This window comes from Aulonocara stuartgranti (assembly GCF_965226115.1).
Source record: "Aulonocara stuartgranti genome assembly, chromosome: 19".
In the NCBI taxonomy this organism is placed as follows: Eukaryota; Metazoa; Chordata; class Actinopteri; order Cichliformes; family Cichlidae; genus Aulonocara; species Aulonocara stuartgranti.
This window is the reverse complement of record NC_138955.1, coordinates 11,637,625-11,651,045: the sequence shown is the minus strand read 5'-3', so window position 1 is coordinate 11,651,045 and position 13,421 is coordinate 11,637,625. Positions and strand designations below refer to the sequence as shown.

Sequence of the window (13,421 nt, the reverse complement as noted above, 5' to 3'; positions counted from 1 at the left end):
TTTTTTCTATTGAGTGTATGCTAACAGGAATTAAAAACACAGGGATATGTACTGGCTGCTTGTGGTCCTGCTCCAGGGTTTTCTGCAGGAGCTGGAGTTTAGTTTTGAGCTCCAGTCTCAGACTCTCCCATCTCTGCCTCATCTGCTCCCGCCCAGCCTGCGTTTCCCTTTCAGCCAAGGCTGCCGGTGAAAATGGTTCTGTCATACTGCAGGATGACAGAGAATAAATTAGTGCTCTGTTACATTACTTACATTTATATTCTGCCATAAGAATGAACCTCATACATATACTTCATATTTTATTATTCAGTTAATTATTATTCATGTATAATATAACTGTTATTAAGAGACCTGGCACTGCTGGGTGAAGCCTGCAGGATGAGGATCTCCTCTCCTCTGCTGGCAACTGACTGAAGAAGCTTTTTCTGCTCTGCAAGCTGCTCTTCCAGTTCCTACAGTAGAAAACAAGCAACAAAACAACAGTGTTAGACTGTATGTGGCATCACAAAGAAACATTTATGAAGTTATTTATACAAATGCTTGTTAGACCCTTAGGGATACACATGTTTTGGTGAGAAGCACATATTTTTGGCTCCTGTGGGGACATGTCATTTATTGCACACTCACTCCTTTTTACATTCAACTCACAGATGAGGACTGACCCAAAAGACAAATTAAAGTTTGTCATCAACATTAAGATAAGAACATTTATTGTGCATTCCTGGGTAATAGTCAAAGAAATCCAATGACAAACTATGTAAGAACGTGTATTTAAGTCTATACTGAACTTAATGAAGGTTAAAAAAAGAAAATCACCTTCTGTCTCTGAAGACTGTCTTGGTGCTGTTGGGTTCGTGTGGTTCGGGCCTGGGCCAGCCAATCTTGTACACTGGGACTCTGAGAGAGGCTGGAGTCTGATTCACTGTCTTCCTGCTCCTGCAGAGAACCCTGTCGGATCAGAAAGTTAGATATAAGACAAATGCTTCAGAAAAAGTAGTATTATCAAATACAACAATTCAAAATTTACATGTGCATTTGTTGTAGACCCATTGCTGATAAATACACCAGTGCAAACTTTGCAAATATGGTAGTCACAGTGAGGACCAAACACAGAGTCAAATATTCTGCACTACATGCACACACATTAGCAGATGACAACATTTAGCCCATGCAGCAACCTCACCTGGATGTTACTCTGTTTGTCCTGTAGCATCCTCTGCAGCTCCAACAAACCACCCTTCAGTGTGCGTAACTTCCTCGCCAAATGTTCAGCTTCCTCTCTAGTGTCTGTGCGGCCTCCCCGCAGCAAGTTCTCACTGTGAACTGACAGCTCTGAGAGGGCCAGCACCTTCTCTTCAATCTCCAGCATCATGTTCTGCAGCAGTAGGAGGAGAGACGCCAGATCAAACATCGTGTTTCACCGCCTACAGGAGCTCCTCCATCTACACGACAGACTCTCCAGCTATGGATGAACCCCCTTCACCAGCAGCTTTCCCTGTCCAAAGGACAGGGACGGCTCTCATCCTTGGCCCACCTCTTCGGCCTTGCCTCCTGTGCAACATATTACCGCTAATCCTTCAGGCTCCGTGCTCTTCAGCATACATGCTCCCCCTCAACTTACAAACCAGTTTGTCTGTGTAGAACACCATTCTAATTCCAGACCAGCTGTCAGTGCCCATCAGTAAAGACTATCCAGATGTTTAAAGAAACATTTGTTTTTTGATATTACTGACATTCCTTTGCAATCGTTAGAGTCTGCATGTTATTCTACAGCAGAGAATCGCTTCCCACCCTGCTATCCTACACTCCCTGTACTCTAGGATTCCCCTACTTGGATATTCTAGCAGCTTTGTCCCGAGCACCAATCCAGGTAGCGAGCTCTGACTACACAGCCCTAGGCTTCTAACATGCCCCTGTCGCACAGAGAAATCTGCATAATCTGCTTAAGACTAGTGCTACAGTCACTTAGGTCCAGCCATGTGAAGGTCCCTATTACTCCTCTAATACGCTTGTTTACTCACTGAAAGGCCCCTGACCCCCTGAAATGATCCATGTGTAATAAGGACAAAATACTGAAAGATGAGACGTAGGTAAAAATCCACTGACAAATCTGATTTGCACTAGTGTGCTCAGAAAAAAATCCCTGAGCATCTAAAAAGTAATCCCAGACATCCACCTGTCATTTCTGAAAATTTCCTGTGACATGCATTATTAATTAACCCCACATTTATATTCACAAATCCATTAATATTCTCAAGTACAGCAGTGTTTGAGGCTGCATTACTGCAGGTGAACAGCAGGGGGAACTCTTACTTGACATTCAGCCAGTTGATTCTCCATATCTGTCTCCTCTGGAAGTTTAGGTTCAAGGAGGGACAATACAGCACTGCGCATTTTGCCCAACCACTGGTCCAGTTCATCTGCCTGGGTGTGATAGAGCTGTACGGCCTGTTCCTGAAGCTGACCCTCCAGGCGGTCACTGACACGCTCCTGAAGGATGCCACATCCAATTTGAGTTATTATAACAACTTTCTAAGTTGGTATTCGAGAAATAACGTTTGATTAATTAATAAAACAACTATTTCTACTATTTGATATGATTTTCGCAAAAAATACCTCTAATAATTGTTGTTTCCCTGAGGCTTTCATGTGGATGGTGGCCATCCTCTCAGCTAACACAGCAAGGGAGGACTGCATGGCCAGCTGGTCAGCCATGTCTGAGTCCACAGCATCAGTGGCCAAATCTTCCGTGAAGCTTGTCTGCAGCCGGTCTATTTCTTCCTGCGCACTCTGAATCTCTTCTATCAGACCCTTTACAAAACAACCAAAAGTTAGCCTACTCAGTTTACGAGCAAGAACTGAGATAGTGATGTAATGTTTACACAAAATACCATAATCCTATAAAAATAATATTAAAGATTCAAAACAAGGTGATAAATACATCTTCGACAAGTCTGACTTTCCTCAACTCAGCTCTCTAATCTTCACAATATGCAAGCCCTTTCTGTATCTGACAAACCTTATGTGCCTTTATGTGGCTATCCGGACTTTTATCTCCCTCCAGAGGCTCACTGAGTTTGGCTTCTAACGCCTCCATCTTAGAAGAGATTGATTGGAGTGAACCCTGGTAATGCTGCTGCTTCTCGAGAGCTTCATACAAAGATCTTTGCTTCTCACTGATCTGTAAGACAAAACAGAGTATAAAAAAGGTCTGAAATACCATTCATACACTAATAATGATAACCATTAACAAGGAATAATCAAATACCAAATTCATAACATTGTTTCTAGTTGCTGAAAATAGTGTTTTATTAAAAAATGTTCAAATCTACGTGCTCGTAATCGACATTTTTTATTAAAAAAGCATGAAGATGAAGACTTTCACATACCACATTCTTTAAACTCTCCCAGGAGCGCTGCAGGTCATCTAAGTTGGCCACAGACTCAAAGGTTGGGTCATACAGTTCTTGAATGGGAGCTCTTGTGAGTGTCCCTCGTCCCATCTAAAGGGAAATTTAAAGGGTGTCATCAGAAGTTACGTTATTAAATGGATAGTAACCAGACAGAAATACTTGCACGAAGATGCAAATCTAATGTCATCTACACTACACAAGAGAATCTTTTTACTCAGCAACTTCGAACAAAAAGAAGAGAGAAGGCTGAAACCTTGGTTACAGTTGCTTCAGTGTGAGTTATGGGAGAAGGAGAACGGCACACAGGAGGAGAAGAGATCTCGCTGTTAGTGCCCTCCTCACCAGACTCCTCAGTTACAGGTGACAGCAGGGTGTGACAGCGTCCAGCTGTCATCTGGCACACCATGCAGGAAAACAGAAGAGCAGACATGCAAGGTAAATCGGAAAAGATGATGCATAGGAAAGGCGTAGATAAAAGTAAAAGCTCCACAATAGACCTGTCAGGAGCGAATTAAAGAAAAATATCCGGGCTATGCTAAAGCTTTAAACAGTAGAATAGGTCAACATATTTGTTTATTATCCAGCACAAACTTTATAGCCATCAGCACATTATGTTGTGCATGATGTTCTCTTACCACGACAGCTTGAGCTGCAGATTTCTTTGATTTCTCCCCATCCATCTCCTGGAGATCCTCAGGCAGACCCTCTACATCAGTCACTGTCAGGAGCATGGTGGCGTGCTTGGCCTTCACTGCCAGCATTTTGCATTTTGAGTTGAGTGAGGCGATTTGCTCCTGGTAACCTTTGATCTTTTGGGCAAGTTCCTAGTCAAAAATACAAAATACACACAGCAGTTATGGGTTACATATAAAGCTCAGTATGAAAGACAAGCAGATATCAGGATTTTTTTAATCAAAATAACAAATACAGCAGTGAATACAGCACATGTTCACACAGTAGGCTCCTGTTTTTCTTAAGAAGAAAGACGGGCAAAGTGAAAGAGTTAAAGTACTGTACTTCATGGTGTAGGATCTGGGCTTGCAGTTCCTGGATGTTGTTGGTGGGGATTGGTCTGTCCTGAATGACCCGGTGCGCTTCCTCTATCAGCCCCTGTAGATCTCTGACTTCCTGTTCATACTGCTCGTACTGCACCACTGCCTCCTGAAAAAAGTGAAGTGAAATAAGTTTTAATATTACATAATTCGTTAAATCTCAGAATGTAAAAAGAGTAAACTTTTCAAATCCAGTGCGTATTAAAAATTGAAAGAAACTTTGGTTACAACTTTGAAAGGACTCAAAACACACCTTAAAGGTGTCAAGTAACTTTCTATCAGTACCCAGCATTGTTGCATATTTTCTGTGAATACAGTGTTGACGTTATTGTGCTGCAGCAGCAGCGTCCCCCTGTACCTGTAAGATGTTGCACTGCTGAATGGCTACATGCTGCAAGTGACTGGCTTCTTGCTGCAGGCGCAGAGCTGTGCGACAGATAGCAAGGTTAGGCATCACCTCCTCTGGGACCTGCAGTGCACTCTGACACAGCTGCACGGCCTGAACCTGCTGCTTGAAGCTCTCCATATCCGCCAGCAGACGCTGTAAAAATGTAAAGTTAATATTGTATGAAAATGTTTAAAATACACAAGATGAAAAGTGAACATTTGAGGCTCTTTATTAACAATAAATAAATAAAAGGCATTCATATTTGTTGGTTACCTGTCTCTGAGCCAGCTGTTCTTTGAGGCTCTGGCGTGCCAACTCTGGTGAAGTCAGTGTAGCTTGGACCTGCTCCAGAGCAACATGGAGGGCCTTCACTTCATACTCCAGGGCTTCCATACTCTGAAGACAGACGTCCATAAGATAATTTTCACAAAGTGCTACGAGTATTAATGCTCCTTTGGGTAAATTCTACTAGTAAAACATGATTTTAAACTAAAATAGAGATTATCAAAAATCTTAACAAGTGAAACAAAAACAAAATCTTTTATTTTTCTGTACCTTGTCTGCATCCTGCAGACTCTGCAGTCGTGTCTTGATGCTTTGCTGAAGCTCCTCGGTGTGTCGACTGAGCTCACAAACCTGCTGGCTCATAGACTCGACCTGCAGCACCTCAGATAGAAGCTCTACTTTCTCTGCCATGGATTCAAGGTCCCCGTGGAGCTCTCGAGACTCACGCAGGACAGCCTGAGTACAGAAAGAGAAAGGTTAGTGGTCACAGCATTGTTTCGTACAACAGCTAACTTTGCCATAGACAAAAAAACAGAACCCATTTATGACTAAATGTGACCACGTTTACGTGTATATGCATCAATCCAGCTCAAGCCATGTCCACCCATTTAGATTTTGCTTTTTTAGAGAGACTAATAACACTTTAAAAAACACGCCAACTCACCTGGTACATCCGTATCTGTTCCTGCAGATGAACAGAGGAGTTCCAGATGATGTTTGCCCTCACCAGGCTTTTGGCTTTTTCTGACCACCTCACAATGAAGTCCAGCATCTCATTATACTCATCTAAATAACAGACAGCCTGAAAAGCCACAATAAGAAAATGTAAACTCTCTTTACCTTTATTACTATGTTGGACTTATATAACTTATTGTTATATAAAGGTTTACAAACAAACCTTTTTGAGCCAGTTGTTTCTACAGTCTGCTAGTCTTGATGTGTGATGATGCATTTCTGACAGCTTGCTGATGGCATCACTTAGCTGTTTGGCCAGCAGGGGGTTTCTGCGGCCAAACTCTTGTACAGCTGCATCGAGCTCTGCAAGAGTGCGACCGCAGGTATCCAAGTCTTCAAAAAGACTCTGAGAAAAAAAATCGGTGCATAAAAGTTTATATCAATCATTGTTCTCAATGAAAAAAAGTGTAATTTTAGAGTTTCCTTTATCAACAACACATAAAATACGATCAAACACAAAGTAAGCATTCTACCTTGACCTCTTCTTTGGCATGGTCAACATCAGGAGATTTTTCCTTAAATTTAGTGGAGATGGCTTTGAGTTTCTCTGACATGTCATGGATTCTGGAGCTGAAGTCCTCCTTTATTTCTCTGGTTTTCTGATTTTCTCTCTCCTTGGAAAGAACCTGGAAAATAGATGAGAAAAGAAGTGACAGAAGTGACAAATGCTACAAATATGACCGATGCCCATTGATGTCTAGTTTATATTCAGGGCTGTGTGTGTTGTAGAGTACCTGATCCTCAATAGCACCCAGAGCAAGTGAGACCTCTGCTAGTTGCATGGAGATTTCTGAAGGGAGTATAGTGTAGAGGTCCAGGTACTTGCTCTGTTGTTGCTCTGCTAATTTATCCACATTCTGACGATAAGTGATCACATCTCCATGCACAACCTATGCGCAATAAAGAGAAGACCTATTTAGCCTTTTTTGGCATCAAACACTTTCACTGATATTGGCCATTAGAGAACAGAATATTTTGGAGACTTAGTCGAGGTATAGTGTGAGCAACAGTGTTCTTTTCAGACATATTTAATTCACAAATTGGACATTTCTCTATGTAGACGACAGATTTTAGATGGCAGATATACCTCAAGCTCCTGCAACAGAGAATCAATGTCTGGAGTGGGATTGAGAAGAAGTTCCCTGGTCTCCTGTATCCAGGCTTTTACAACACTAAGTTCCTTCTCCACTTCCTCTCTGTCCCTCAGCTCCTGAGCTGCCTGAGCTCTTTTGGTCCTGGACTGTGTCAAAAGGCTGAAGACAAATAGATAATTAATTCATCTTATATTCTGAACAGCAACATAGATCGCACTTTTTCATCTCTGATCGCTACAGATGGACTTGTTTAAAGTTTCTCATCCTCCTACCTTTCCATTCGGTCTTGTACAGCTCTGATCTCCTTCAGGCTGGGCAGCTCATCTTGTCCATTTGTTGGTGAAGGCACTTCCACATCATGCAGCAGACTGAGTGCGTACTGGCGCAGCAGCATCAGGGATGACAGTTCCCGCTCCAAGTCTTGGCTCAACAAGTCATGCTGGTCTAACAGAGACTGCAGAGTGGCTTTGGAAGCCTTCTCCACAGCACTGTCAGGGAAACGACTTTGGAGCTCATCGCAGACCGCTTTAACCTTCACCATCTATATAAAGAAACATAAGTATAGATGTTTTCTACTGCAAATCTGTATTTTTCCATACTTAGCAAAATATTATTTCTCCCCATTGGCTGCAGTGTACCTTCTCTCTGAAAGTCCTCCATTCCTGTGCGGTGTCCTCAAGTACTCTCTCCCGTCCCCGTGCTACACTGCGTAATCGTGTCCACCGCTGCCACACAGTGGTCATGGAGCGACTGATGGTGGCCTTGCTGGCGTCACTCCCCACCAGCTCCAGCTGAGCTGCCTGTTCCTCTAAACCACTCAGCTTCTCTTGGAAGCCATTCACCAGAGATACAAGGGACTGAAAAAATTGAAAGAATGTCAGTAGCATGAAGCATTCACAGAAGCACCACCTATTGAATAAAATAATATTATAGGCTATCATACTCTGTGACTGCCTAGCTTGTCTTCAGCCTCTTGGCTTGTGGCTGCCTTTGCAGTAGAAAATTCAGTCAGTTTCTTCTCAGCCTCATTCATAAGCTCAATGACAGTCTGCCTTGCTTCCTGGTATGACTTCCACTGGGCCACACAGCTGAGAAAAACAGAATATATTCAAGTATAAAGTACCACTATAAAAGACCAACAATAAACTGCAGATAAAGGGCAGATTGCATGATCGGACTCTTTTCTTATTACCTGTGAAGGACTTCCTGGTGACACTGGAGCTGATCTCGAACCTCCACGCCTCTCTGCTTTGCCGACTCTACACTCACCCGTAGCTGCTCTTTAGCAGTAGGGTTGACCAGTTTCTCCAGCTGAGGAAGGAGGGTTTGCAGTTCCTCTAGGTGGCTGAGAAACTCCTGCTCTGTGGCCATGATATCTGCCTGCTGCCTCAGACACTCTTCATAGTTCTCCACATCCACACCCAAGCTAGCTTGCTGCAGGAAAGATACGGCATCTTCGAGCCACTCGCACGCTGCTTGCATCCTGAAGTGGTATTTCTGACACAACACCAAGGCTTCCTCCAGAGTAATCTTAATCAAAAAAAATCAAATGAGAAAAATATGAAAAGGAAACGTCGATCTAATTCACTGAACAGCTAACAACTTCAAAAATGAAACATTTACATTCACTAAAGATGTTCCCACCTGTTTGGCAGTCAGTGCCTTCTGAACATCTGCCTGTAGCTTTGCCATTTCTTCAAGACTTGTATCTACGTGGGCTGGGACAAGCTCATTGGCACTGATAAACTCCTGCTTTTCCCTGCTGCTGAGAGCAGCCACAATTCTCAGCCTGGACTGCACTTCTTCTTGCATGATTTGCTGCTTCCTGATCTCCTCCTGGACCTTCTCCACCCTGACATCCACAATCACAGCACAGTCAAGATCATCCCTGACTAGCTGCAGCCAGTCCAGGGTCCTTTTCATCTCCGTCTCAAAGTCTTTGCTTTGGATAAACCTGTTCTCACATTCTTCGATCAGCTCCCCTACTGCAGCTTGTAAGGATTGCAGCTCCTCTTGCCAGAGCACCACTTGCTCTTTCGAGGCATCATGGGCTGCTTGGTCCACACGAGGAGCAAGAGTGTCCATCTGCTCCATGAGTCTTGACAAATGAGAGTTGGCGCTCTGGAGACTCCCTGCCAGAGCATGGTAGTTCTTTAGCCTCTCCTCAGCAGACTGCGTTTCTGCATTCACTTTAACCAGCTGCTCTTTTGTGGCCTTTAACTCAGAGTCAACCTGCATAGCCATCGCCTTGTGGTCCTCAAACGACTCCAAGGTTTCGTCCAGATGCTCCACTTTCTGTTCCACCAACCTCTTCAGTCCATTGTACAGGCTCACGAGCTGGGTCATTTCCTCCGGGCGCCACGGCTGGCCAGTGCTACGAAATCCCTCTTTCTTCTGGTTCAGTTCACTCACTGCTAGACCCAGGTTGCTCAGATCTTTCTGAATTGCTTTGTAATCACTCTGCAGGCTGACAACTTCTTCTGTTTGCAAGCCTACCGGCTGAGTCCCCAGATTATTATACTGTTCCTCAAGTTCTTTCAGTGCTTTGTGAGTGATATCTATGAAAGACTTGTACTCGTTCCTTGTAATAATGGCCTGCTGGATTTTCTCCTGTTTCTCTTTGGCTAGTGCTAATATGCTGTTATACTGCTGAGGAAGGGTGTTAAGTTTTTCATCTAAATAGCAGTGGTCAACTTCATTCAGAGTCGGCAATATTTCCTGGCCAGCTCTTTGGACAATTAGGAGGAGGTTCTCATACTCAATTGCCTGCTCAACTATTTGTTGATACTTCAGCAACTGTGCTTCCAGTTCAGCATCTCCAACCATCAAGTTTATTTCAGGAAAGGTGACTATATCAGCTTGCTTCAACCACTGGCATATTTTCTCTAAATCAGCCTTGAAATACTTCCTAGAGATAAGCACTTTTTCAAGTTCTTGAAGTTTCTGGCCACATCTATGAAGGGTTTTGTCAAAGATACTTTGCAGCTCCTGCAGCTTTGTGAGAATCTCATTCCTTTCTTCCTCACTCGCATCCCTCATCAGGTCTCTCCCCTGAGACCAGAGGGATGTCAGCTCGCTCTGATAGGCCTTCAGACTGCTCTGGATGTTGCGACAGGTTCTGACCTGCTTGGCTAGGTCATCAGGTAACAAAGCAATGTACTCTTCTGCCTGAGCCTTCTTCTCATTCTGTTGGACCCAGGAGATGGACTGACTTACAGCCATCAGGAACTGTGTCCTCTCAGTAAAAGCTTTGCTGAGGTGTTTTCTGCGCTGCGTCACCTTCACACTCAAAGATTCTACCTCAGATTGTGTGTCGGAAATCAGCTGCTGCAGATGCTGTCGTTCACTGAGGCCCAGCCGCGCTAACACCCTGTCAGCGTCGGCCATGGCCTGAGCCAGGAGGAGCTGCTTCACCTCCAACTCACTGCAGATGCTCAGGTGATCAAAGAGAAAGCTCTGAGCTAGCTCAGGAGGAGGACTCATTTTCATGGCCTCAGACAGGGCAGGCTGCTGCTCTTCAGCCCAATCTCGAGCCTCTTTCAGACGGGCCTCCACTTGATGCATATCCTCTAGGGTCACGACTGAGTCTTGGATTTTTCTTTCAATTAGGTTTTGCATCTGAGACCACCGCTGCTCAAAGTGGCTGATCTGCTCTTTAACCAGCTCTTTGTCATCCAAGTTCAAATGCTGGATGACTTTCTGTTTCTGATCCTTGAGGTCCTCAAGAGTGCCTTTTTGCTCTTCAAGAGTTATTGCAAGCTTCCTCAAGGCCTCCAAATGCTGAGATGAACTTTCGGCATCCGTTCTGTGAACACACACACAAAAAAACATTTCCTTAAATTTGTGGACACATAAAGATTACATTTTCTTGATTACGGAGCTGAAATTCAACTCTAGGAAAAAAACTCTATTTTTGATGAACAATTATTCTCGACAGTTTCTGCCCAGAAGACAATATTTACCTCCCAAGTTAAATGTAAATTTAATTTTCAAAAGCTGTGTTATTCCTGAATTGAAGTATAGTTCATATAAAAACACACCTGGCCAAATTGTCCCACTCTTTGGACACCTGTTCAAACAGCACCTCCACTGCAGCGATACACTCATGGTATTCTTTAGACCTCTGCAGATCTTCCTCTCTCTGGCTCTGGAGCTTGTTGGCCTGGTGACAGAGCTCGAGCCAGGAATGGCTCAGACGGTCAAGCTCTGCATGCTCTGGAGACTCTTGGGCGCCTGTTAATCTGCTCACGGTTTCAGTCATCTTGGTCAGGATACTCTGTTTAGACTGAAGTTGCTGGCTGCATTCCTGAGTGAGTATAGGGAATGGTCACCGGAAATACTTCCAAATACCAAGCAGATCTCACTTTAATCCCATCAAAACCCAGGCCACAAATGTTGCAATCACAAGGGAACAGATCAAGATTCACTGTGCTGTATGGTTAAAAAGCAAGTGAAAACATACAGTAAAACCTAATTTAGAAATATAAGTACAGAAGCAAGGGATACTTGATAGTTATTATTGAAAAAGAGTAAACCTATCTGTGCATTAATGAAGGACTGATGATTATGATAGTGTATCCTACCTTGGCTTGTGACAGCATGTTTTGTGCTATCTTGGTCTCCAGCTCTGCTGGCCTTCTGGAGAGGCTGAGAAGCTGCTGCTCCATGTCCTGGAACAGGCTGGTTAGGTCTTGCTTCTGTTCCTTGATCTCTCTCCAGCCCTCTGAAAGCTCTTGAGCACTGGACATCCGTTCCTCTATCTGCACAAACACATGGTAAATCTTTCTATGGTCAGTACAATACTTGCAAGATGATTCATTTTAAAGTGTATATGTGTCTGCACTAGCACACTGCATGCCTTATTAAAGCATATACTGAGTAATTGCTTAATTAACAGCCAAGTTGCTTTAGTATGCTACAATATTTTGCACTTGGTCTGAAGTTCTTCAACATACCAAAAAAATTGGTCGAGCTTATTGCAAAATAGAGTGACTATTACCTATATTATGATTATATATCCACACTTTATATCCACTTTTATGTTGCAACAGGAGGTAAAAAAGATACCGACCGTGAGTTTGACTTGCTGGACCTCCGCAGCTGTCACTCTTACGGCATCATCGGACAGGTCACACACAGAGCAAACCAGGTCTAGGTAAGTGCTGGCCTGCTCCTGAAGTGCTCTGTAGTGCTTCACCTGTGTTTGCAAAAGTAATAATCAAAATAAGTTATAGAAAAATAACTGAAAGACTGAAAAACTGTGCAGTGCTAAATACCTGCTTCAGTGCTTCCTGCAGACCAGATGGTCCCTGATCATTGAGCTGAAGCTCCTCTTGTACAGTAGAGAGCCACGTTTGACACTGCTGCAATGTGTCCTGGTGATTAACATGTTTCTGCAGTTCCCGATCCAGACTCTGGTAGACCTGTGGAATATGTTTTGCATTACATACTTTATCCTTCAGTTTTGATTTGCTTTCCTTTTTTTTTTTTTTTAAACAAAACACTCGAGAAACAAAAGAGTATGGTCTTCGTCTTCAATTACTCACACGTTGGGCAGTACTGCAGATTGCAGAGTAGCTATCACTGGTTCCCTGTATGTGAGCCTGGACCTGCTGACTGATCTTGGTTTGAACTTGGTCTGTACAACTGGCAACAAGACCTTCTCCCTTCTGCTTCAAGCTGGCAAGACGCTCCTCAAAACTGGCTATTTCCTCCATTATAGCCTAAAAATGATGACACAAGAGCAAAGCTGTTGAATTAAGGAAAAGCAGAGCTAACTTTGGACTACTACTTTAAACTGTAACATCAATGCTTTGAAACTTTGAACAAGAAATACGAAGTTGATTACTTTGTGTCTGGCAAGCTGTTGAGTGGCCATCTCCATACTGCTGGTCTGCATGGAGTCTGAGGTCACCAGCCTACTGGACATCTGCAGAAGCCACTTCTCAGCTTCCTGCAGCTCACTGTTGTAATCCTCATGTTCTTTCACCCACTCCACAAGGTTCTGGACCTGAGCCTGAAACACAAAAAAACCCATTTCTGTGTATTTTTTTTAAATTACGCCTGAAAAAGTATAGGCTTTGGACCAAAGTTTGACTTTTTTAATGTTTGCTCATATATTATAATAAAAATAGCACAAGCAATGATTAAAATGTAGGATATTGGACCTATTTCACACCCTTCATTCCAAGTTATATTAGTTATATCTAAGTAGGAAACAGTTAAAAATACCTTAGCAGCCAGGCACAGATCCTGATAATCAGCCTGCAACCTTCTCATGTTTTCGCTGATAGTTGGATCGTTTACTGTATCAAGCAGCGCCTCTCCTTTCTCAGTGACAGATTTCACTGCTGACTCATGAGACTGGACTGTCTGCTGGATGGTCTGTGTGCATAACAAGGAAGAAACATATTGCATGTAAATCAAGCAGTTGTCTCTTTCTCTTTCAAGTTCA

At 43.3% G+C, this 13,421-nt stretch overlaps 1 protein-coding gene across 3 annotated transcripts in view; it reads right to left on the bottom strand.

The window, feature by feature from the left end:
* The window catches only part of syne1b (spectrin repeat containing, nuclear envelope 1b), a 67,609-nt gene that overhangs the window by 20,786 nt on the left and 33,402 nt on the right, over positions 1-13,421 (bottom strand). For all 3 annotated transcript variants that reach the window (XM_082516953.1, XM_082516955.1, XM_082516954.1), the window contains 31 exons: positions 13,199-13,351; positions 12,816-12,983; positions 12,514-12,690; positions 12,244-12,390; positions 12,039-12,164; positions 11,551-11,727; positions 11,008-11,273; positions 8,612-10,772; positions 8,160-8,497; positions 7,911-8,055; positions 7,606-7,824; positions 7,240-7,508; positions 6,961-7,126; positions 6,608-6,763; positions 6,347-6,499; positions 6,037-6,219; positions 5,803-5,940; positions 5,409-5,594; positions 5,127-5,249; positions 4,824-5,006; positions 4,431-4,574; positions 4,049-4,237; positions 3,667-3,807; positions 3,390-3,503; positions 3,020-3,181; positions 2,617-2,811; positions 2,314-2,490; positions 1,184-1,375; positions 817-948; positions 352-452; positions 53-206 (listed from right to left, as the gene is read on the bottom strand). In XM_082516953.1, the coding sequence (XP_082373079.1) occupies positions 53-206; positions 352-452; positions 817-948; positions 1,184-1,375; positions 2,314-2,490; positions 2,617-2,811; positions 3,020-3,181; positions 3,390-3,503; positions 3,667-3,807; positions 4,049-4,237; positions 4,431-4,574; positions 4,824-5,006; positions 5,127-5,249; positions 5,409-5,594; positions 5,803-5,940; positions 6,037-6,219; positions 6,347-6,499; positions 6,608-6,763; positions 6,961-7,126; positions 7,240-7,508; positions 7,606-7,824; positions 7,911-8,055; positions 8,160-8,497; positions 8,612-10,772; positions 11,008-11,273; positions 11,551-11,727; positions 12,039-12,164; positions 12,244-12,390; positions 12,514-12,690; positions 12,816-12,983; positions 13,199-13,351 (7,335 nt within the window). The remainder of the gene's footprint in view (positions 1-52; positions 207-351; positions 453-816; positions 949-1,183; positions 1,376-2,313; positions 2,491-2,616; positions 2,812-3,019; positions 3,182-3,389; positions 3,504-3,666; positions 3,808-4,048; positions 4,238-4,430; positions 4,575-4,823; positions 5,007-5,126; positions 5,250-5,408; positions 5,595-5,802; positions 5,941-6,036; positions 6,220-6,346; positions 6,500-6,607; positions 6,764-6,960; positions 7,127-7,239; positions 7,509-7,605; positions 7,825-7,910; positions 8,056-8,159; positions 8,498-8,611; positions 10,773-11,007; positions 11,274-11,550; positions 11,728-12,038; positions 12,165-12,243; positions 12,391-12,513; positions 12,691-12,815; positions 12,984-13,198; positions 13,352-13,421) is intronic.